The sequence below is a fragment of the Garra rufa genome, chromosome 1 (genome assembly GCF_049309525.1).
Source record: "Garra rufa chromosome 1, GarRuf1.0, whole genome shotgun sequence".
Classification (NCBI taxonomy): Eukaryota; Metazoa; Chordata; class Actinopteri; order Cypriniformes; family Cyprinidae; genus Garra; species Garra rufa.
In genome coordinates, this window is record NC_133361.1 from 83,009,424 (window position 1) to 83,031,745 (window position 22,322).

A 22,322-nucleotide genomic window follows, 5' to 3' on the forward strand; every position below is an offset into this window, starting at 1 on the left:
ATTTCTGCTTTGACCAGAGTGCGCATGTGCTCGTGACTTTACACGAAGACATGTGTAACGCCAGGCCAGCAGAGGGAGCCCTTACTCACACTGACTGTTGCTTTTCAATTTAGCGTTATTTAATTTATAATAATGCGATTAAACTCATAATCGCAGCAAGCATAATCGGATTAACATAGGTGGCGCACGCTGATTTTAATCGAAATATACAGGCATGTAAACACCTTAATCGCAGTATTTCTGCTTTGACCAGAGTGCGCATGTGCTCGTGACTTTACACGAAGACGTGTAACGCCAGGCCAACAGAGGGAGCCCTTACTCACACTGACTGTTGCTTTTCAATTTAGCGTTATTTAATTTATAATAATGCGATTAAACTCATAATCGCAGCAAGCATAATCGGATTAACATAGGTGGCGCACGCTGATTTTAATCGAAATATACAGGCATGTAAACACCTTAATCGCAGTATTTCTGCTTTGACCAGAGTGCGCATGTGCTCGTGACTTTACACGAAGACATGTGTAACGCCAGGCCAGCAGAGGGAGCCCTTACTCACACTGACTGTTGCTTTTCAATTTAGCATTATTTAATTTATAATAATGCGATTAAACTCATAATCGCAGCAAGCATAATCGATTAACATAGGTGGCGCACGCTGATTTTAATCGAAATATACAGGCATGTAAACACCTTAATCGCAATATTTCTGCTTTGACCAGAGTGCGCATGTGCTCGTGACTTTACACGAAGACATGTGTAACGCCAGGCCAGCAGAGGGAGCCCTTACTCACACTGACTGTTGCTGCTCCCTCTGCTGCCTCGTTGGTTACTTCCTGTTTGGTGAAGATTTAAGCAGGGCCTTTTCCATACAGGCCCTGCGAAGTATTGATTTGCGATTGCGGACTCTACTAAGCGTTTATCTTGTTTCATTGCCTTCTTGTTTTGCCACGGTTTTGTTTATGAGTCATAGTTTTGTTTCATGGTCATAGTTACCCCTTCAGTCGAATCACTTCGACGTTACATTGGGATCTCGCTTGAGAGACCGATCACCTCTGAGCCTTATTAAAGAGGCCAATTGAAAATTGGCGAGTGGACGTGCGCGCCGGCCACGCCCCCGTACATACGGGTATATAAGATGGCTGCGCGCACCACTCAGTCAGACTTTTGCTTTCAGAGCCGATGTGTCGAGCCTCTAAACAGCCGAGAAGAGTTCTTCAGAGTTCATGCTCCCTCCTGCTGCTGCGCTGCCATAACTAAAAGAGTGTTTCACAGAAAGAGCATTGTTTGGCAGCCGTCAGCGCGGTCCCGCGGGCGGCCGTTTTCACGGCCATATAAAGCCTTTTTGCATTCCAGCGAGCAGCCCCGGCGAGTGCATTGCCCCGCGGCCCCTCCCTGGGCAAACCGGGATCACAAAAGAGCAATTTCTAGCGGCCGTTTTAGACGTCCTTTTCAGGATGTCTTTTCGGCCGTGCGTTTCTGGATGTGGTAGTTTCCTCTCCTCAGCGAACGGACATGAGCGCTGCCTCACGTGTTTAGGCTTTGAGCACGCTGGGGTGGTGCTCATGAATGGTCCATGCGGTGAAAGCATGACCATGACCACGCTGAAGTCCTGCCGCTCGTTCGCGAGCTGGCTCCCCCCGCCTCCCTCCCGTGGTCAGCCGTTGAGCCGCCTATGCTCTTCGGCCACCGCGGTGGGGCGCGGGGGGGGACATTCAATTTACTATAGACAGCGTTCCGCCGGCTCAAAAAGCCCTGCGGACCTCTCTATCTCAGCGCGGTCCCGTTGAGTTTCCGCAGCAGACGCTTCCCCGCCTGGCGGGCTGAGCGTCTCCTTCGGTGCTCCTGCAGAGGATGAGATGTCTGTCACAGCATCAGAGGGAGAGTCAGACGGTGACACATCTCTTCCCGCGGCGCGGCGCCCACCCGTGGTCGCTGCCCCCCCGGAGGTTGATGTCGAACTGTCGGCTATGCTTTTCCGGGCAGCCGGGGGGGATCGGTTTGAGGGTTCCTCAGGGGCCTCCGGCCGATCCTTCTAGGCTGGACGACTGGTTCCTGGGGGGGGCACCGGCGGCAGCGCCGCGCTCCCCCCCGGTCCCGTTCTGACCGGATGTGCATGAGGAGCTGACAAAATCGATGGCGCCCTATTCATTTGAAGCGCACTCCAGCTCCTCTCCCCTCGCCACTCTCCATGGCGGGGCAGCCAAGGGGTACGTGGCGGTCCCCCAGGTCGGGCGCGCCATCGCGGTGCACCTTTGCCCGCGGGCGCGGCCGCCTGGTGGGGCCCTCCGCGTCTCCCTTTTAGGGCATGTGAAATTTCTTCCGCCCTCATCGGCTGGGCCTTTTCTGCGCCCCCCGACACGCTGCCCCGCCCTGCAGGCCATTGCAACACTGCAAAAGTGCCAGGTGCAGGCATCTTAAGGCCTGCACGAGAGTGGTCCTGACCAGGGGGTACTTGAAGAACTCCGCGCCGCCACTGACTTCGCCCTTCGGGCCACTAGGTCGCGGCGTGTCCCCTTGGTCAGGTGATGTCCACCTGCGTGGTCCAGGAACGCCACCTATGGCTGACTCTGGCCCGGATGGCAGAGGCCGACAAAGTTTGCTTTCTCGACTCTCCCATTCCCCAGAGCGGCCTATTCGGCGACACCGTGAAGGGTTTTTGCTCAGCGGCGTCGAACGTATCGCCGGCCCCCAAAAGCCTGCGATCCTCCGCCCATCAGCATACCCCGTCGAGTTGCCAGAGCAGTATGCCTCCCCGTCGTTCGGGCTGGGCGTCTCCTCTGGCGCTCCAACGGTCCAGAGGCAGACGGAGGCCGTCCAACATATCCTGCCCCGCCGCGAAGTTACCATTCCGCCGCCTGGGCCCCCGCCTCCGCCTGCCCGTCGCCGAGGGCGTCCCCCCGCAGCTCCGTCCCCTGCTGAGCCACACGATCCAGGCTCGCAGCCGACGTCGAGCCGCCCGTGGGAGAGGGACGCCGCTCGCCTCTCAGGGTCCTGCGACGGAAGACCCTCGCAGGCGAGCTTCGAAGCGTCCCTGATGCGAGCACCCCCGGAGGTGGAGAGAGCTACTCTGTCGGCACTCCCGCTGGAAGCGGGACTTAGCCGGTCATTTGAAATCACAGAAAGACCCAGCTTTCTCACCTCTGGGGCCCCGGCCCCGAGTTTCCTTCCTGAGCAGCACTTCCACTCCTCGGAACCAGACTCGGGACCGGATGTCGCCAGCGCGGGAACCAGGGAAGTAGGTAAGCACTGCTTAGCGCAGTTAGACACTTCTCCAGGACGTTTATCCTTCTGGGTTTTGTCTCCTTCCCTGTCTTTCCCCAGGCTGCCCCACCACGGTCACGCCGGTCAACGTTCCCTTGATACCACTACACTGGTTGATACGGACGGTACGGCCCGGCTCCAGGCGTCCGCCCAGACTCACAGGTACCCCTTACATTCTTTATTCGGAAACAGGCGTGCCTCTGTTCTGCCTGCGGAGGTCGCGTTCCTACTGGCGAAGGACGCGATCCAGCCTGTCTCTCCGGCCGGGACGAGGTCGGGGTTTGATAAGAGTCCTGACTTCACGTGTCCAGTTAGAGTGGTGGGTTAACATCCGCCCTGGATGGAGCTCTGTTCCGATCCCTTCTTAGGCTGTCGGCACACATGCTCACGACGACGCACATACAAGTATGTTTCCGTCTCCAGGGCTGGGTTGCAGCCATCTGCCTGAAGGGCACCCGCTGTCGCGTCTCGATCTTTCCCCGGCGCACACCCCTCCGGCGGTCTGCCCCGGGGGTCGAGCGCTCAGCGCGAGGTGCTTCCACTTGGCTAGTCCCTCTCCTTCCTGCCTTCTTTAGGCCATGGGAGCTCCCCTGTCCCCTCTTCGGCAGACAGGTACTCGCGTCCTCAACCGTCTCTTCGACTGGTGCTTACCAGCCCACTCGTGAGTTCCGTTGTGCGAATACAGGGACCTGGTGCCTCGGCACCCCCGCCATCTGGTCCTTCAGGCCAACCGAGGGAATCCCTTTCCTCGGTCGGGAGCCCGACTCGGTCCACAAGACGGCCCGCCTTGCTACCAAGAGCGCGCAGTTGGTGCTGTAGTCCCTGAGCTAATCAGGTACTAAACAGCGGTCCTCTCAAAATCAGAGGCTCCTGGGGCACATGTCAGCTCTAGCCGCTTGCCGTTAAGCTGTTTCATGTGAGACCGCTGCAGCACGATCGAGTCCTATGATGGGCATGGCATCTCGGCTCTCTCCGGACTGGCGTTTTCCCGCAGTATTGCCGACAAGTCAGCCCGTGGCTTACCACGGGTTGGGTTGCCATGTACAACAGAGGCTTACAGCCCCTCCCATCTGCTCCCATGGAGTCCAACGTGGCAGATTTTGCTACTTGCCATTCATTTGAAGCAGGGAAACTCAACCGTGCAGCCGCCCGGTTCCCACGGCAGTCCACCCACCTGCAGAATGGCGACTCCACCCCGTGACGCAGCTAGTAGGAGTTATATCGGCAGGCCCAGCCACATCCGCTCGCCCTCCCGATTCCTCCCATTGTCAGAGTAACTCTGGCACATAGCTGACCTCCGGGGCCCAAGTACGCCCTTCCCCAGTGAGCCTCCTTGCGCAGACTCTGTGCGAGTCCAGGGAGGACGAGGAGTAAGTCTGAGGTTGCGCTGCAAGGACGGCCCACCCGGACTTAGGTCTTAGTAACCATCCCCTCGCGGCAGTCCCTCCCTGTAAGGGCACGGCTTGACACCGTAGATCTCTCCGGCCTTTCACAGGCCGTGATACAAACTATCACTCGGTACTGGGCTCCCTTGGCAAAGGCTGGCTCACGCACTGAGATGAGGTCTATCGCTGGCATTCCTCTCGCTGAGAGGCACAGAGATACACGATTGCAGTAGTGCTTCCTTTCCTGCAGGAGAGTTTGAGCGCAGGCTGTCCCCTCGACTCTCGGAATATATGCCGCCGCTTAGCCGCATATCACATGCAGTAGATGAAGCAAAATAGGTAAGCACCCACTGGTCGTGAGGTCCCTCAGAGGTGCCAGACTGCGCCTCATACCCTCTTGGGACCCCCCCGTCGCCCTTCGGGGCCGCGGGGCGCTCCATTTGAGCCCCTGGCCTCAGTCGAGCTAGAATTCCTGTCATTTAGACAGCGCTCCTGATTGCCCTGGCCTCCATCAAGAGGGTAGGAGACCTACAAACTTTCTCTGTAGGGAAGCTTCCCCGTCACCTTCTCAGGCCGCGGGGCGCTCCCTTGGAGCCTCGGGCCTCAGTCGAGCGAGAAAAACGCTCCTGACTGCCCTGGCTCCCATTGAACGAGCAAAGGTTCCCCAGAGGTGCTCAGTGGGCCTCAGTCGAGTCCTGTCATTAAGACAGCGCTCCTGACTGCCCCGGCTCCTATTAAGAGGGTTGGAGACCTACAAGCTTTCCTTGCCAGCAAAGTGTGTCAAGAAGTTCGGGCCCGGCGACTCTCACGTTACTACCTGAGACCCCGGCCCGGCTATTGTGCCCAAGGTTCCCCACCACGCTTTTCCGCGGTCAGGTGGTGAACCTGCAAGCTCTGCCCTGGAGGAGGCAGACCCAGCCTTGCGATGTTGTGTCTATGTGAAAATGAATTCGCTCGGCACTTCAGACGCACCTAGCAGCTTATCTGCTTGGGGTTCAGCAGAAAGGGAATGCTGTCCCCAAACTGAGGTGGCTCATTGGGTGGTAGATGCCTCTCCCTCTCTTATCTATATCCGGGAGAGCCATGCCCCTTAGGTGTTCATGCCCACTCCATTAAGAGTGCTGCTTCATCCTATGCGTTGGCCATGGCGCCTCACTAGCAGATATCTATAGAGCTGCGGGCTGGGCGACACCTAATACCTTCGCTAGGTTCTTCAACCTCCGCGCAGAGGCCGTTCCTCCCGTGTCTTAACATAAGACTTCAGGCGAGCGGGGGGACGGCTGGTGTCGGCTTGCTGCGCCATTCCCACGTGGATCCGTGCGCTATCTCCCAGAATGTTCCCTCCGGCGAACCTGGGTCCTCCATGCCCCGCAGTCAGGGCTAGATGCGGAGTAGTCCTTGGCTGTGATCCTGCCTGGGTCTCCTTCGCCCCGCAGGTTGTGGCTATACTTTTCAATATTTTCCAGCGGAGGAGACCGCTGTTTCCCTCGTGTATCCCTAAGAAATCTTATGGATATATTGAATTATTCTCATTTCCACATGCACAAATTGCATGTGCTCCGCCCCCCCAACCCATGCTTCAGTACATCTGGCATCCCTGCAGGCCCCCTTATAAAAAGGGGGCCTCGGGGCGTTGGGAAGGTTACGTTCAATGACCGCCTGCGGACACGTCTGGGAAGACCTGCCGGCACGTGGCGTTGTGCGTAACGCGGCGTCAGGGTCGTGGCCTTTTCCATGGGTCTAGTTCCCAATGTAACGTCGAAGTGATTCGACTGAAGGGGTAACGTCTAGGTTACGAAGGTAACCCTCGTTCCCCGAAGGAGGGAACGGAGACGTTACATTCCCCTGCCACGCCCCTGGCGTCGCGCTGACGCTGGGCTCTCCCGGCTCTTCAGCAAAAGCCTGACTGAGTGGTGCGCGCAGCCATCTTATATACCCGTATGTACGGGGGCGTGGCCGGCGCGCACGTCCACTCGCCAATTTTCAATTGGCCTTTTTAATAAGGCTCAGAGGTGATCGGTCTCTCAAGCGAGATCCCAATGTAACGTCTCCGTTCCCTCCTTCGGGGAACGAGGGTTACCTTCGTAACCTAGACGTTTTGTTTCACAGTCATAGTTTTTCCCTGTTTCATTGTTCTGTTTATTTTGCTACTTTGGACTGCTCACCTGGATTCTGACCCACGCCTGTATTACTGGATTACGCTTTTGTCTTGCCCTGGATGTTATTGTTTGCTGGTGTTTGACCCTGCCTGTCTTGACTGATCTGCTTAATAAAGCCTGCATTTGGATCTTACACGCTTCCCAGAGTCCTCGCTTTACAGAAATACTTCGCCTACCAAAGATCCAGTGGCTTTTGCAACACAGATCACCATGGATGCAGCATCACGCCTCTTCCGCCTTCGTCAAGGTAACCGTTGCATAGAAGAATATGTTGTGGACTTTTGTGAACTGTGTCTTCTGGTAAATTTCAATGATGTGGCGCTTAAGGACATTTTTTGTCATGGATTAAATGAACCCATTCGCTCACAGTTTTCCTGGGGAAAATTCACTGGACTCTGGAAACATATATTGACTTTGCTCTCCGATTGAGTGAAGAGAGGGTCAGAAACATATGCTAGTTTTTTTGAGACTTTAAGCAAAAACTGTCCAAGGAGTGCAGCACTGATGGCTAGGGAGCCTTACTACAAAGAATTCATCCCCAAATCTAGTATGCTTCCTAAAACTGTTCTTGAATAAAGAACACCAGAGACTCTGCAGCTACCCCCCAAAGAGCTTGGAGAGCTATGCCAGGTATTCCAGCTAGAAGAGCCCATCATATCCCAGGTCCAGGCTGTAGAGAGGGCAACTCGAAGTCAGAGTGCAAGCAGGATTTGGTTTAGGCAAAGAGCTGGACGCATAACTGCTTCCAAGCTGAAACAAGCTATAAAGACCAACCCCCAGCAACCATCCAAGAACTTGATCAAGGCCATATGCTACCCAGAAGCATATAGGTTCACCACAGCCGCTACAAGGTATTTAGGGTTTGAAGTAAGGGAAGGCAGAGGTAAGGCTGAGTGTAAACAGTGTTTATTTCCAGAAAAAGAAACACTGACAACAGAGGGTATAATTTGGATAAAAAAGAAGGCTGTATATTAAGTAAACCTTTATTACTGGTGGAATTTTAATTGAAATGTATAGTAACACATTGCTTTGGTGCACGAGCTGATAAGAGAAAAACGCGCAGTGGATTGAGTATGGTATGGACAGCCCTGAAGAGTCAACATTAGTTATAGGGTTATAAGACTAGGGTTATGCAGGAGTAGAACTAAGTATAGGGGTTTAGGGTAATGGCATTTAAATAACTGAATTGGCTCTACACATCCAATACTAAGTAATGATTTCCTTTTCATGTTTTGAATGTGTACTGTGTACAGTTATGGATGCAAACATGAAGCACAAGCCAGAGGAGTGTATGAGAAGCTGATGGGTCGGGAGCATGCAGGCTTCTCCTGTATGGACAGTGGTCTCTGGCTGAACCCCAAGTGGCCATACATGGGGTCCTCCCCTGATGGGATTGTCTCTTGTGACTGTCACAGAACTGGAATCTGCGAGATTAAGGTAATATTACTGTCTCTGTTGTAGTAAAGTCCCTTAATCTCGAGTCTGAGTTGTGTCTCAAGTCCTAAACTAACCAAAAAGCCAGAAAATATATTTGTTAATCTATTGTTCATGTCCTTCTCTGTGTGATTTTAGTGTCCACACTCAAGATGAAGCCAATCTGCGCTTGTGTGCTGGGGAAAAGGGCTTCTGCCTCATAAATGATGGGGATAATGTCATGCTGGACCGGACTCATGACTACTACTACCAAGTTCAGGAACAGCTTCACATTGTAGACGCTGAGTAATGTGATTTTGTTGTGTCGAACCACAATGACATTTTTGTTGAAATGATTTTGCCTGATCTTGAACTTTAGGATGATGTTATCCTTAAAGTTGAGTGCTTTTTTTTAGAAACTGTATACTTCCATAAATACTGGGACAGCAAGTTACAAACTCATGTGTAATGAAAGGATCCAGGCACTCTAGAAAGTGGGGTGTGTGATATTGCTGTTATATCAATACTGTTGTATGAAACAAGAGTACATTTTGACTATTGTTATGAGTGTGGTCTTTGTGAGTTCTGGCTGTTAATGAAAACATTAAATGCCATTGAGAAGACAGAATTATACATGGTGGTTTATTTACAAGATTAGATTTTTCAACAATTGTTATAATAAGAACATGGTGTGCAATAACAGATTAGAATCCCTTTCATTACATATAATACATGTATCCAGTACAATTGGACTAGTCACTAGCCCTAGTATGAAAACATATTAACAGACTGATACATGTAGTACTACTCCCTGTCCTCTTACTTATCATCAGAGCCAAGAAACAGGAATCAGGTATTGGACTCTACATGTGTGAGGGCTTAGGTACTGGACTGACTGATTATTATCCCTATCCCTCCCTCCTCCTTACTCCAATGGGACAACAGAATCCGAAAGATTCATCATGTGTCAATCAATGCTAGTGCCTCACCTTGTTTTGTTGTCATGTGCTCTATGGGCATAGCCCTGCTTTGCAGAATCTGATATTTTCTTCTGACTAAACCGATAACTCTCAACATGAATATGCAAATTCGCAATTTTTCTTGTGTCTGCTACCTCATACACTGACAGCTGTTTTTTCCCCTTGGTAAATGCAGGTATCTGTAGTGAAGCACAGTAAAATCCCACACCATCACCAATATTGAACGCACGGTCTGCTAGGACAATATCTCCAGGTAACAGGTTTTTTAGGAGGCCACTCTCTTTTGTGATCTGTTTATCGCTGACTCACCCTCCCCAGGCACAAGATATGTAAGTTACATAGCCTTGGGGTGCAACACCAATCAGAAAGTATGGTGATGCTTGTAGTTTGACCACGTTTGTGCTTGGGCTAGTAAATTAGAGGGCTTCTCAACAAAAACTTCGAAACAGTCAACTATCACAGTAGGGCTGCAACGATTCGTCGACGTTGTCGACAAAAATCGATAATAGAAATAGCCGACAATGAGTTTCATTGTCGATGTTGTCGCCAGACATGTTTTCTCCGACCGAGTGAGGCATCTCTCTGCCGAGAGTCGCACATAGGCATTAGCTTCTATGCTGAGCGATAACATACAGAAATGGCGGCGTCCAATGCACTGAATGCAGCAGCTGCGCGTACCAAAACACGCCCGTTTCACACATACTCCGCCTGCAGTGCGTATTTTTTTTCCACACCCATGTTAACGGATTACAACGTTCACAATGTACGGACTGTAAACGCGTTCTGTGTGAGCGCAAAACAAGTCCGTGCTGCTTCTGCACCGCATACGTAACGCACACGGACTGTAGACGCAATGCAGACTGAGTATGTGTGAAACAGGCATAAAGTTTGGGAGCATTTTAGCCTGCTACGGCGAATAAAAAGATTACCTGCATGGTTTGTAAAGCAGTCCTTGTGCATCACGGCAGCACCTCTGTGATGCACGAACATTTAAAGAGAAAGCACGTCGGACAGTTGAATGAAACAGAGTTTGGCTGGCCTCGGTAAGATTTAAATAACATGGAAGCCAATACGTTTTGTTTTGGATATACATGTTTGTTTACGGTATTATTGCTGCTGATGTGCCTGCCCCTGGTTTACAGGAAGAAAATGTTTACTTGATTTTAATTTATTTTTTCTTATAAAACAAATGTGCCTGTCCTTTAAAAAGATTATAGAGTTTCTTAATTTATGCATTTATGTCTGTACTGACCGATTACTGTGCCTAAATGGTTTTAGACAGGGCATTTTTATTTACTTTTAGTATGAATTGGCCTATCAGCAGCAAAGTTCAATAAAATATGCATTTTTCATTGAAGTACCCCCTTCTTTCTTGTATTTACTATCATTTTCCACATAATTAAAGCAATCTCATGCTAAATTTGAGAAAAATTGAATAATTATCCGATTAGTCGACTAATCGTTTCAATAGTCGGTGACTAGTCGACTATTAAAATAGTCGTTAGTTGCAGCCCTATATCACAGCAACTTTACATCCAAATGCCTGTCTGAATCCCATTGGCATTGTAGCTTGTAGAACATGTCGCTCTGGCCACTCAATTTGAAATTACAACCTTTCATGTATTATGTCAATGACTTTATGCCAAACTCTAGAAGCAATTGGCAGAAAGATCTTGAACCTGAAAGCTAAATCTTTCAGCGGGAGATTTAGTCTCAGCTTCATCAAAACTAAAATGAACTGTTCAAATTTAGACAGCACAGACATAGGACCACAGCTGATGTAGGGTTTGCACAGCTCAAAAATCTGAATCAAAACTAAGAAGTTGGGAAGCCCCGTGTAGAACCTTGTCTTGTCTTCGTTTTTTCAAAGGACTGTGTGCAACATATCAGTGGGGAGCATGATTAGTTAATTCATGAATATGAATTATATGAATTGTTAAGTTATCTTTTTAACAACCTTTTTACAAACATGCAAGTTCTCGGGTCCAATTATACAGACTGATTTTAGTTAATGTGAATTATTGTGAAGTAATCTTTTTTTTTTTTTTTTACAACTTTTTACAAACATACAAGTTTTCTGGTCAACATTTGTAACAATGAATAATAATGCTGGTCACCTTGATCACCTTGCTGGTCCCATTCCCAATGATCCCCTCTGATTATGGGTTGTTGTCAGCTGGCTGCTTTGGTTCAGAGCTTTCGGCTGTCTGTGTCAGATCCGGGCTCTCATCTGTCTGTTGGAGATCCAACATAGCCTCTGCACATTCTGACCGTCTTTGTTGGGTCTTCCTTGGGCTTCATCCTCTGCTCTCGTTTAAGAGACGCCTCTGATTTGGGTTTAGTTTTTCAGTACCCTAAGTTGACCGTCTACCAACTCAACGTCACCCAAAGCGCTAGGACAGCCTAAAAAGCCCCAATGAAGTTCATATTAGACTACCGGTACCTTAATAATCATTACTAAGTAAATGAGCATTTAACGACAACCTAATGCTATATAAACACAGACACAAAAAACAAGTTGGCTAGATAACATACCTCCGACGAAGTGGTCGCTGCAGACACGAGCATTAACAGACTATGCTACTCCCGACCGCAGACGACTTTAAAAATACACTTTTTACGGTGTTGTTCTGTGAGCTTTTACATTTCTCAGCTTTATTAGTGACAATCTTTGGTACTCTGTAAAACTCCCTTTTCCTTTTCTCGGTTTGAACGATTGGAGCAGCCGTAAACTACACAAAACATTGGCATTATTTCAGACGGCACTGGCAGATCCTCAGCTATTTCACTTCCTGCCCTCCATCTGAATTCCGCGCTCTTGCGATACAGCAGCGTGAAGTCACGTGAAACCAACCTATTGGTAAATTCAAGCTAAACAAAGGTAAATGAATGAAATAAAAGCAAACAGAGAAAGTGAAAAATACAAATACACAAATAAAACCAAAGTATAGGAGGAGGTTCCAACTTAATTGAGTCTAAGCAGAATGTGAGAGCAAGACCTTACAGAAATTTATTTTTATATAAAATATAAAAAAAAAAACATAAAAAATGAATAATCTGAAAAAAAAAAGCCTTGTGCATTACAGGGAATTATATTTAGGGATTTTTACAGTTGATTTGATACCTTTATCTCAAACTGTGTCAGAGATGAATGAATTTAAGTGGGTACAGTATATTAAACATACCAAAATACAGTTTCAGTACTGTATATAAAAACAAAGGATTATTCTGAAAAAAAAAACAAGCCTTGCCTAATCGAATGAGATAAAGATGTGTTATTTTAGTGTTCCATTTTTTTTTGCAGAACAAGTTTGTTGAGCTTCACAAAATAGAAAGTTGCTGTAAGAAAAGAGCTAAAGCATTGAAAATCCCCATTCCCGCCATCAGGGCAATAATTAAGAAGTTCCAATCAACTAAAGATGTTACAAATCTGCCTAGAAGAGGATGTGCCTATATCATCCTAATACACGATAAGGAGGAGAGTTTGAGTGGCCAAAGACTCTCCAAGGATCACAGTTGGAGAATTGCAGAGAATTGTTGAGTCTTGGGTTCAGAAAGCCTAAAAAAAAAGATAAAACAGCCCCTACATCACCACATGTTGTTCAAGAGGGTTTCAAGAACAAATCCTCCTGGCTTTCCCAAAAACAATCTCCAGTGTATTCACTTGTCAGACATGATTGGAGCTTCAAACAGGACTGGCTTCTATGGTCAGATGGAACTAAAAATGTGCTTTTTTTGCAGCTAACCCTCCAGATGATTTTGGTGCAGACAGGGATAAAAAGTATCCCATGCCCCCAATTAAAAATAATGCTGGGTCTTTAATGTTGTGGACCTATTTTTCTGTAGACCCTGTACATCTTGTTTAGACACAGTACTTCATGAATTCTATCAAATACCAGCAAATAAAAAAACAAAACCTGACGGCCTCTGTTAGAAATCTTATAATGGGCCATGGTTGCATCTTCCAGCAGGACGATGATCCAAAACAAACATTAAAATCAACACAAAAATTGTGTCACTAAGCACAGAATTAAGCTTCTACCATGGCTGTCCCATTTCCCTGACCTGGGGCCGGATTCACGTATATCTTCTTAAGAAATTTCTTAAGATAAATTCTAAGAAGTGCGTAAGAATGTTCTTAAGTGCAATTCTTGAAAAAATCTTAAGATATTCTCAAATATGTTCTTAAGAACATCTTAATTTCTTTCTTAAGAAAAAAAAAAAGATACATCTACCTGAGTGAATACATGGCTGGAGACGCATTTATAAACACTTCAACGTCTTTTTTGCGGTTTCTGCAGATTATCCTAGTCATCATAAGCACGCACATTTTCGTCACGACCGTGTCTGGCGCTCGGCTTCATGTTTTTAATGCGCCGTGTTTTTGAACCGTTACTTTTAATGGGTCTGTCTTAAGCTTTGGCGAACAGTTTATTCACTTTTGTGTTGTATTTTGTTGCCTTGTCTGAATGAACGCTTCCGTTATGTTTGTGCGCTGCTACAGCAAACGCATCCTGCACATGCGCTAAATACGGCCAAAGATTATGTCGTTTTTTTTTTGTTTTTTTTTAAATCTCCCTATCTGACTCGATTTTGTCGAGTTGCTACTAAGTTTTGATGACGGCAAAAAGTAGGGTCATACTCAGGCTAATCATGAAAGATAATTGTTTACATTATCAGTCATTGCTGTCACTTCAGCGAACTCGTGCTCATCTCTAATAATAGTCCTAATATGTTTTAGATATGTAGCTAGTAGTGTTGCAATGCTTTAATATAACAGTTAATTTGAAATAACCCAATCAATCAATTAAATAATTATTACTATTTGGGATTTAAGACAAGTCTCGGGCTATCCTAACTTTAAGAAGTTATTTACGGTGGTTTTTAAGAAGATTCTTTTCAAGAATTAGAATTTTCCTCATTTATGTCTTAAGAACAATCTTAAGTAAAAAGATGATTTTTTTGGGAATACAAAATATTCTTAACTTTTTTCTTATTTTAAAAAATAAGAAGAAAATGGCAGTTAAGAAGAAATTTCTTCTTAAGAATGTTTCGTGAATCCGGCCCCAGAACCTTGTATAAAAACTGAAGAGAAGCACCACCAACATGAAGCTGGGAAGAGAGAAATTCTGGAGAATCTATAGATTCTGTTTGAAGAAATGGCATCTGATCTCTTGTCAGGTGTTCTCCAAACTCATTAGACATTGTTAGAGAAAACTCAGAACTGTATCTCAGAACTGGAAAATGACGTTGCTATAATTGGGTGCCAATAATAGTGGCCAATGTGAACTAGAGAAAATATTTATTTCCAAGTGAGATTTCATCCTTTGGTTCTATTGATTACTTCAATGACAGGTTAGAATTTTGTGAATTTTTTTAATGAAAGATCAAAAGGATAAATTATGCAGATTTATTTTCACATCCACTTTTGCTTATATTTACCAAGGGTGACAATATTAGTAATAAAAATCTGACCAGCCCACATTAAAGAAAATAGTCCGGCCCCTGTGGCATTAGCCAGAATGCCATGCCTATATCCAGCTGGAATTCAAACGTCCCCCCACCCCCCCTCAAATACACTCCCCAGATTTTGTACCTCCCCCTGCCCCCTAAATAGGCCTATGTATATATATATATATATATATATATATATATATATATATATATATATATATATATTTCAATGTTCAATATTACAACTGTCTGTAGTACATGTTTTCTAACACTAGTCAGAAGCAATGCTCCTAATTTCACTTTATGATGAAAAATACAAAGACAATAAAGACTTTTAATTCAATTCCATTTAAAAGCTTTATTTAGTTGGCTTTCAACTATTAAAGCTAAAATTATTTTTCTTATGCAAATACATCAGTTGACCACAAATGTTGTTAATAAAATATAAAAAGTAAAGATAATGTATTAATAAAAAACTAACATTTAATAATGACTCAAAGCAAAATGATCATTAACTACTTAAAGTAAAAGTGAAAACTAATGAGACTAATCTCTCTCCTTCTAATTTACCAGTAGTGATGAGTATACATATACAGTACATGCCAGACCAGTATGTGTAAATCTGCCAGAGATATTCTGCATGACTGTGTATAGCAGATGATTGAATAAAATGCTTCTCATGTGCAGTGCAATGATATGGTTATTTTCCAGGGTGGATCCTCTCATGTGTTTTCAGATCTGATGACTGACTAAATCTCTTGTTGCAGTGTGAACACTCATAAGGTTTCTCTCCAGTGTGGATCCTCTCATGTGTTTTCAAATGTACTGACCGACTAAATCTCTTGTTGCAGTGTGAACACTCATAAGGTTTCTCTCCACTGTGGATCCTCTCATGTGTTTTCAAATGTACTGACTGACTAAATCTCTTGTTGCAGTGTGAACACTCATAAGGTTTCTCTCCAGTGTGGATCCTCTCATGTGTTTTCAAAAGAACTGACTGACTAAATCTCTTGTTGCAGTGTGAACACTCATAAGGTTTCTCTCCAGTGTGAGTCCTCTCATGTGTTTTCAAACGTACTGACCGACTAAATCTCTTGTTGCAGTGTGAACACTCATAAGGTTTCTCTCCAGTGTGGATCCTCTCGTGTATTTTCAGGTCCCCTGACCGACGGAATCTCTTGTTGCAGTGTAAACACTCATAAGGTTTCTCTCCAGTGTGGATCCTCTCATGTGTTTTCAAACCTACTGACCGACTAAATCTCTTGTTGCAGTGTGAACACTCATAAGGTTTCTCTCCAGTGTGGATCCTCTTGTGTATTTTCAGGTCCCCTGACCGACTAAATCTCTTGTTGCAGTGTGAACACTCATAGGATTTCTCTCCAGTGTGGATCAACTTATGCAGTTTTAAATAAGTTACTGAAGTAGAAATCTTTACACACTTGGAACACATGGATTCTCTCACACCAGTATTTATATTCTCATATACTTGCAAGCTCTGTAGATGCCAAAAATTCTTACCACACAAATGGCATGAATGTGGCTTCACCTTTGTATGAACTTTCAAGTGATTTCTCAGACCTGAAGCAGCTAAATACACTTTACCACATTGATCACATGTGTGCTTCTCTCTAGTGTGGATGTTCATGTGCTCCTTAAGGCTTGATGAGCGTGAAAAACTCTTCCCACATTGATCACAAGTAAATGTTTTTTCTTCAGTATGAATTTTCATGTGGCGCTCAAGATCTGTTTTTCTTGTGAAACTTTTTCCACACTGAGTGCAGGTGGAACATTTCTCTGCTCTTCTTTTCTTTAAATCTTTCTGTTTGGCTTGAGAGCAACTCAAAGGTCTTTCTCCAGTTTTAAAATGATTTTTCTCCTCAACTTGACTTGATTCTTCATTCTCCTCTTTTTCTTTAATCAACTCTGAAATACAAGTAAGAAGGGTTCATTTTCAGTAACTTGTTATAAGCTGAAAAACATGAAAAACTAACATTTGAGAGTAGTGCCAATAAGTCCTACAGATGGTGGCGCCAGAAGCAGATTTGGTAGAGCTGGTGTGTGGGATATCAATAACAAAGATAATTTAAAGGGGCATATGACGCGGTTTCCTTTAGAGTGTTACAAGCTGTTTGTGCATTAGATACGATTTGTGAAGCTGCAAAGCCTAAAGTCTCAAAACCAAAGAGATATATATTATAAAAGTTGAAGGTCCCATATTGTCAAAATCTAAATTTTCTGGCTTTTTTCATGATAACTGAGGTCTAGGGGCTATGTAACTACCATATAAGTTTCAAAACAGTCAATCCACAGTAAACTGCACACAGCCTGCTTAAAGTAGCTGTTCCTTTTCACAAGACGCAGTGACTTCTGTAAAAATGTGACGTCTGATCTACTCAGTCACCACCTTTAGTCACCACCCCGAATACCAACCACCGTCCCACCCTCCTTTTGTCAAACCCCGACAACATTGCGTCCATTTCATTGCTAAGCAGCATCAACACAAAAACAAGTATGAAAACCCTGTTCAGTCGATAGATGTCAAAACTACATCATTGCACAGGCTTTCGAACAACGTAAATATAAGAGACCAGTGTTACGTCAACTTCAGCCTCTTTCACACAGCCATTCCGGAAAATACACGGATAATGTGTTCTAGAATCCTGCGCAGGACTGTTTTCTTTATCCCGCTCCCGTCGTTGTATTGCTATTATTCAAGAGATTCATGTTTGTTTCTTTCCTTGGCCTGCAGGTATTCTGACACACTGTTAGGGAAGATGAAGAGTAGCCTGGGCTACCGTGCATTTCTTTAGACTTCAAGTACTTAGATTTTGGCTATTGAAGTATTCCATAGGCTTGAATGGTCCTGGTGTAAATGTGCAGAAAGCATGTCTGAAAGTAGCTAGCCTATGAGAACACAGAAAGACAAAACACACAATACATTTGAATATAATTTCATTTTTTATTAAAAATGTTGTACCATCACACGGCACATAAAAATAGACTGCTTTGCAAAAAAATACAATGATAAACTACATGAAAACAGCAGTTTTGCAATTATTTGGTCGCCGCTCGTACCACCAGCGGTCCGCAGGATCCAACAACCAAGCCCGTGGCTGCATCGCGGGGCCGCAGGCCCTCTCGCGTAGCCGCTGCTTACACTCCAAGGCGCCAGATCACGCCATCTCCACCACCCTTCCAGGCGTCAGGCATCTTCCCCAGCGTCCTCTTACGCTACAGCCCTCTCCTCGGCCACAGCCAAGGGAAAATGGACCATAGCCGGGCTACGCAAGACGCTTGCGAGCTCCGGCGTCGTCCTCCCACGCCGTTCCTCCAAAGCGGATCTCCTCGGCCTCTACGCATCTCTCCAACCGAAGGAGAAATCAAAGTCCACCCCTCCCTCCAGGGCCTCACTCAGACCACCCACAGGGCTCCCTACTCTACGCCAGGACGCAGCAAAAAGCCATCACAGAGCTTGGGCCACGCCCCGAACGCCGCAGTCGCCAGCCAATGCCCTCCTTCTCGATCTTCCAAGCGGAAGCTTGCTGCTCATGCCGGCGGAGAACAGGCCATCGCCTCTACAAGCCGCCGCGGTAGCACGAGCTCGCCCACACCGGCGGCTAATTCCCGTCCGCAGCTTTTGCCCCACCATTCTCTTAACTCCATTCCCCTCCCATGGCCCGCAGCACCGCCATCCAATCATAGCACGAGCATTCCCCTGCTCATGGCACAAGCACCGGTGCCCCCCATACCCCCTCTCTTCTCTTCTTTATTTTTCTCCGCCCCAGGAGCCGTTCCTAGCGCAAGCCAACCTCTAATCTCGCAGACTCCGAATGCCCGCCATTCTCCCTCTCTTTCCTCCTCTTTTTTCCGTCCCAGGAGACGGCCGCAGCGCAGACTTACCTCCACTTACAGTCCCGGTAGCCACCTTTCCTCCTCCTCAGACCCGCTTTTCCTTCTCATTAGCCTCAGCCACGCCCCTTCCAGCATCTCCAAATGCTCTAGCGCAGGAACCTCCCCTGGAACCCAACTCCATCAGAACCCAGATTCTGGCAGAAATTCAGATCGCTGGCACCAGAGGCGGACCCGTCCCCAACCCCAGTTCCTCCTTATTCAGAACTGATATTCCCGTAAACCACCCTCTGAGACCCGTCCTCGAAGCCTCCATCAATTCCATTCTCCAAACTGTCTCCCCTAGGACTCTCCAATCCTACCTTACAGCATGGAAATGTTTTAAACATTTTCCCCTCTGCCTATAGTTTGCCTTTGCCTGATTTTTCCCTGCTTATTTATTTCTCATCTCAACTCCAATAAAAACCTCCAAGCCAGCTCCATTAAAGGATACCTAAGCGGAATCCAGTTTTTCCACAAACTGTTATATGGCTCACCTTCATCCCATATAACCAATTCGCAGACCTCCCTTCTCATCAAAGGTATCCAAAAAAAACCCAGCCCAACCGCCCAGACCCCAGACAACCTATCACCTTAAAAATTTTGAACAACTGCATCTCCACCCTCCGTAAAGGTTACCATTCCATCCTCACTGCCCGCACATTAGACGCCATGTTTATCCTGGCTTTCTTTGGTTTCCTCAGATGCTCTGAGCTCGCCATTACATCTGGCTTCAACCCACCCATCCAAACAAAGAAAGGCCACTTCATCTATATTTTAAACCTTAAATCACCCCTCCAACCATTTCAAACCCTCCTATCCTTCCTCCAGCTCAGAAAATCTCATTCCAAACTCCCTTCCGACCCTCTCTTTACAGACGACTTCAACCGCCCCACCACACACTTCTGGTTCCAAAAGCACCTTAAGTCTGTCTTGCTTCTCTCTGGTACCCCAGCCGAAAACTTTTCCAGCCATTCTTTCCGTATAGGCGCAGCAGCCACAGCCGCTCAAAAAGGCTTCTCCCTACAGCAGATCTAAGCACTTAGCCGCTGGTCATCAGAAGCTTTCAAGAGCTACATCCGAGCAGAAAGCTCCTTCATCAAGGAAACCCACCAAACCCTAGTCAGTCAACCCATTTTAACGCCAGCCCACTCCCGTCCACTTGATCTCTAGCCCACTTCAACCATCCCCTCTGTGTCCTTTCCCCCACTGCCACAGCTGCGCCGCCCCCGCTGGAGCCCCCCGCTTATTCCCCTTATGCGCATCAACTCATAACGGTGAAATGGGACTTTCGTATTTGCTTTGCGACCCTCTATCGGCCATAACAGCACTATGTAAGTTTGGGTTGTCGGGTCGCGGTTTTTTAGTTCAAATAAGACTACAAATGCGACCTGCTTTAGGGCAGGCTTCACAAAAGGTTTTCATACTTTCATAAAGTCATACAACATACTCTACCTTGTCAAAAAGCCGGTCCTGGATAGCGGTAATGGACAATTCCCCTTCCAACCTGTAGCGTTGGGTGTTGAGGGAAAAGTTACTTAGTGTTGCTTTAACTTTTACGCTGTTTATTATATGTAAGTGCGAACTCATGAAATTGCTGTGGAGGAAGAGAATGTTGCTGATTGACTGCGGTCCCAATCCCGTGCGTCTCTCTTCCAATTTGCGCCGACAGACACTAAAGGCCCGCTCTGAAGGCGCACTGGATGCGGGAATACTAAAGATGAAACGTGCCAGCTTTGATAGCGCTCTTTGTTGAACTTCCACCATGGAAGCACGCTAGAGCCCTGCACGGGCCTTAAATCTAAGCCCTAGCCCGGCCCTGGCCCGAGACGCACAGGCTGTAGCCCGGCCTTTGTCCGACAGTTTATAAAAAATTTTGGCCCGAGTCCGACCCAAAGCCCATCTTTATTTCCGCCAAACAGCTTATACTGTTACAGCGATTAAAATAGACCAGATTTGTATTTAATAGAAAGTTTATGTTTTTTCGTTTCGTTTTTTTTTTTTATCAGAACAATTTAGAGAAATGTTTGGAGTTTTTTGATTGTTTGTTTTTTAAATGTAAGTTTTAGTTTTGTGACATCGATATCCAGGCGGTATGTGGTCCACAGTGAGTTTACTCAATTTAACATATGTGGGTCAATGACGTGGCATGTCAATTCTGGTGTCCAAAGCATATTCATAATATTAAAAATGTATACATTTTTAAATGCATTTCATTAAATGACTCAACTTTCCCCTCTTTAATTACTCTTGTGAGAATTCATTATAAATAATTAATCTTTAAGGAACTATTGAGCTCAAAAGTCCCAAAACGTCATTCCGGGTAACTGTCCCGGCTTAAAATCTGAGTACAAAAATACAATAAAAATGTAAATAATAAAAATACAAATATTTAAAATCTACTTGGGCATAATTGTATTGATGTTTTAAACGATACCTGCAAATATGGTTATAATACTAAGTTTAATTAAATTTTAATGACAGAAAGACTTTTGTCCCCAAATTGTGATTTCTGTAATGTCATTCCTGGATAACAGACACCAATGACCATTTTAGACCATAATGCATTGTGGTATGTCATGTGACATAATATTGTATCAAAAAGAAGACCCTGAAGGAGCACCAGAACAAGTGCAAAGGGGAGTAAGCGTCTCTTAAAATGATGATATTTTGACCTTTTCGGTCACTGATGCACTTTGTAGCAAAATCATGTGTCCTTTTGGATAACACCGACAAACTATTTATAATGTTTTTATATAAAAAAACTATCTATTTGATCTAAAAGATTACCTTAAAGCGATGATGGCTAAGTTGTAGTTTTCCATAGGTGGTTAAATTAGTGCCTGATTATAAAGAAAAATATTTGTTTTGTCATTCCTGGATAACAACATGTCATTCTTGGATAACAAAAAAACTCTGTTAGCCAGGACATGTCATCCGTTATCCAGAATGACATAGGCATAACAATCTAGTTTTTAATTAACATTTGTAAACTTTTAGGTATAGTTATTATAGTTATATTATTAACATTAACATTATTTACATAATTGTATGTTTTTTGCCGTATTTTTGCTGTCATTCATCTTGATTTCATATGATTCACATTTAATTATCATTGAATTGAACTTTTGTAATGTTAATGGTCAAATCATGAATAATGTAATCATTATTATTAATATATCCACATTTCGTAATACTTTATAATAACTACACGTTATTAATCATTATTTAAGCATCATTAAACAGTTAATTCATTAATAAATTTACGATTTAAAATGCAGCTATAAATTCTTAATGCTTGATTTATAAGCCTACCTACAAGTATGAAATTAAAGTATGGAAATACAATTATTAAACACATTATAGATATGCTTTTAAATCAAGAATAAAGCATTTATAGCTGTATACAAACTGCTTATTAATGTTTTTTAATGCTTTATAAATGATGAATTAACTGTTTACTAATGTTTAACTAATGATTAATAGCGTGCCGTTATTATAAAGTTTTACCCATTTTAAAACTTTTGTATAGCTTCTGGTGTTTTAAGGTCAATTCTGTTCTTCCAGATGCCTCTGTCTAAAAAAGAGAGGCAGAGACGGTTCAGAGCCAGAATAAACACAGATGCAGAAGCTAGGGCTGAGTATCTTGGAAAAAAGAGAGCAAGGTATTATGGTGATGATTCAGTGGAATAATAATGTGTCAGTAACAAGCAAACTTGAAATATTAAAGGAACACTCCACTTTTTTTGGAAATAGGCTCATTCTCCAACTCCCCCGAG

At 45.3% G+C, this 22,322-nt stretch overlaps 1 protein-coding gene across 1 annotated transcript in view; it reads right to left on the reverse strand.

The window, feature by feature from the left end:
- Positions 1-22,322, reverse strand: part of LOC141339661 (uncharacterized) — a 353,139-nt gene that overhangs the window by 319,115 nt on the left and 11,702 nt on the right. Inside the window, 2 exon segments of the mRNA XM_073844972.1 lie at positions 1,054-1,061; positions 15,514-16,578. Coding sequence (XP_073701073.1) covers positions 1,054-1,061; positions 15,514-16,578 — 1,073 coding nt within the window.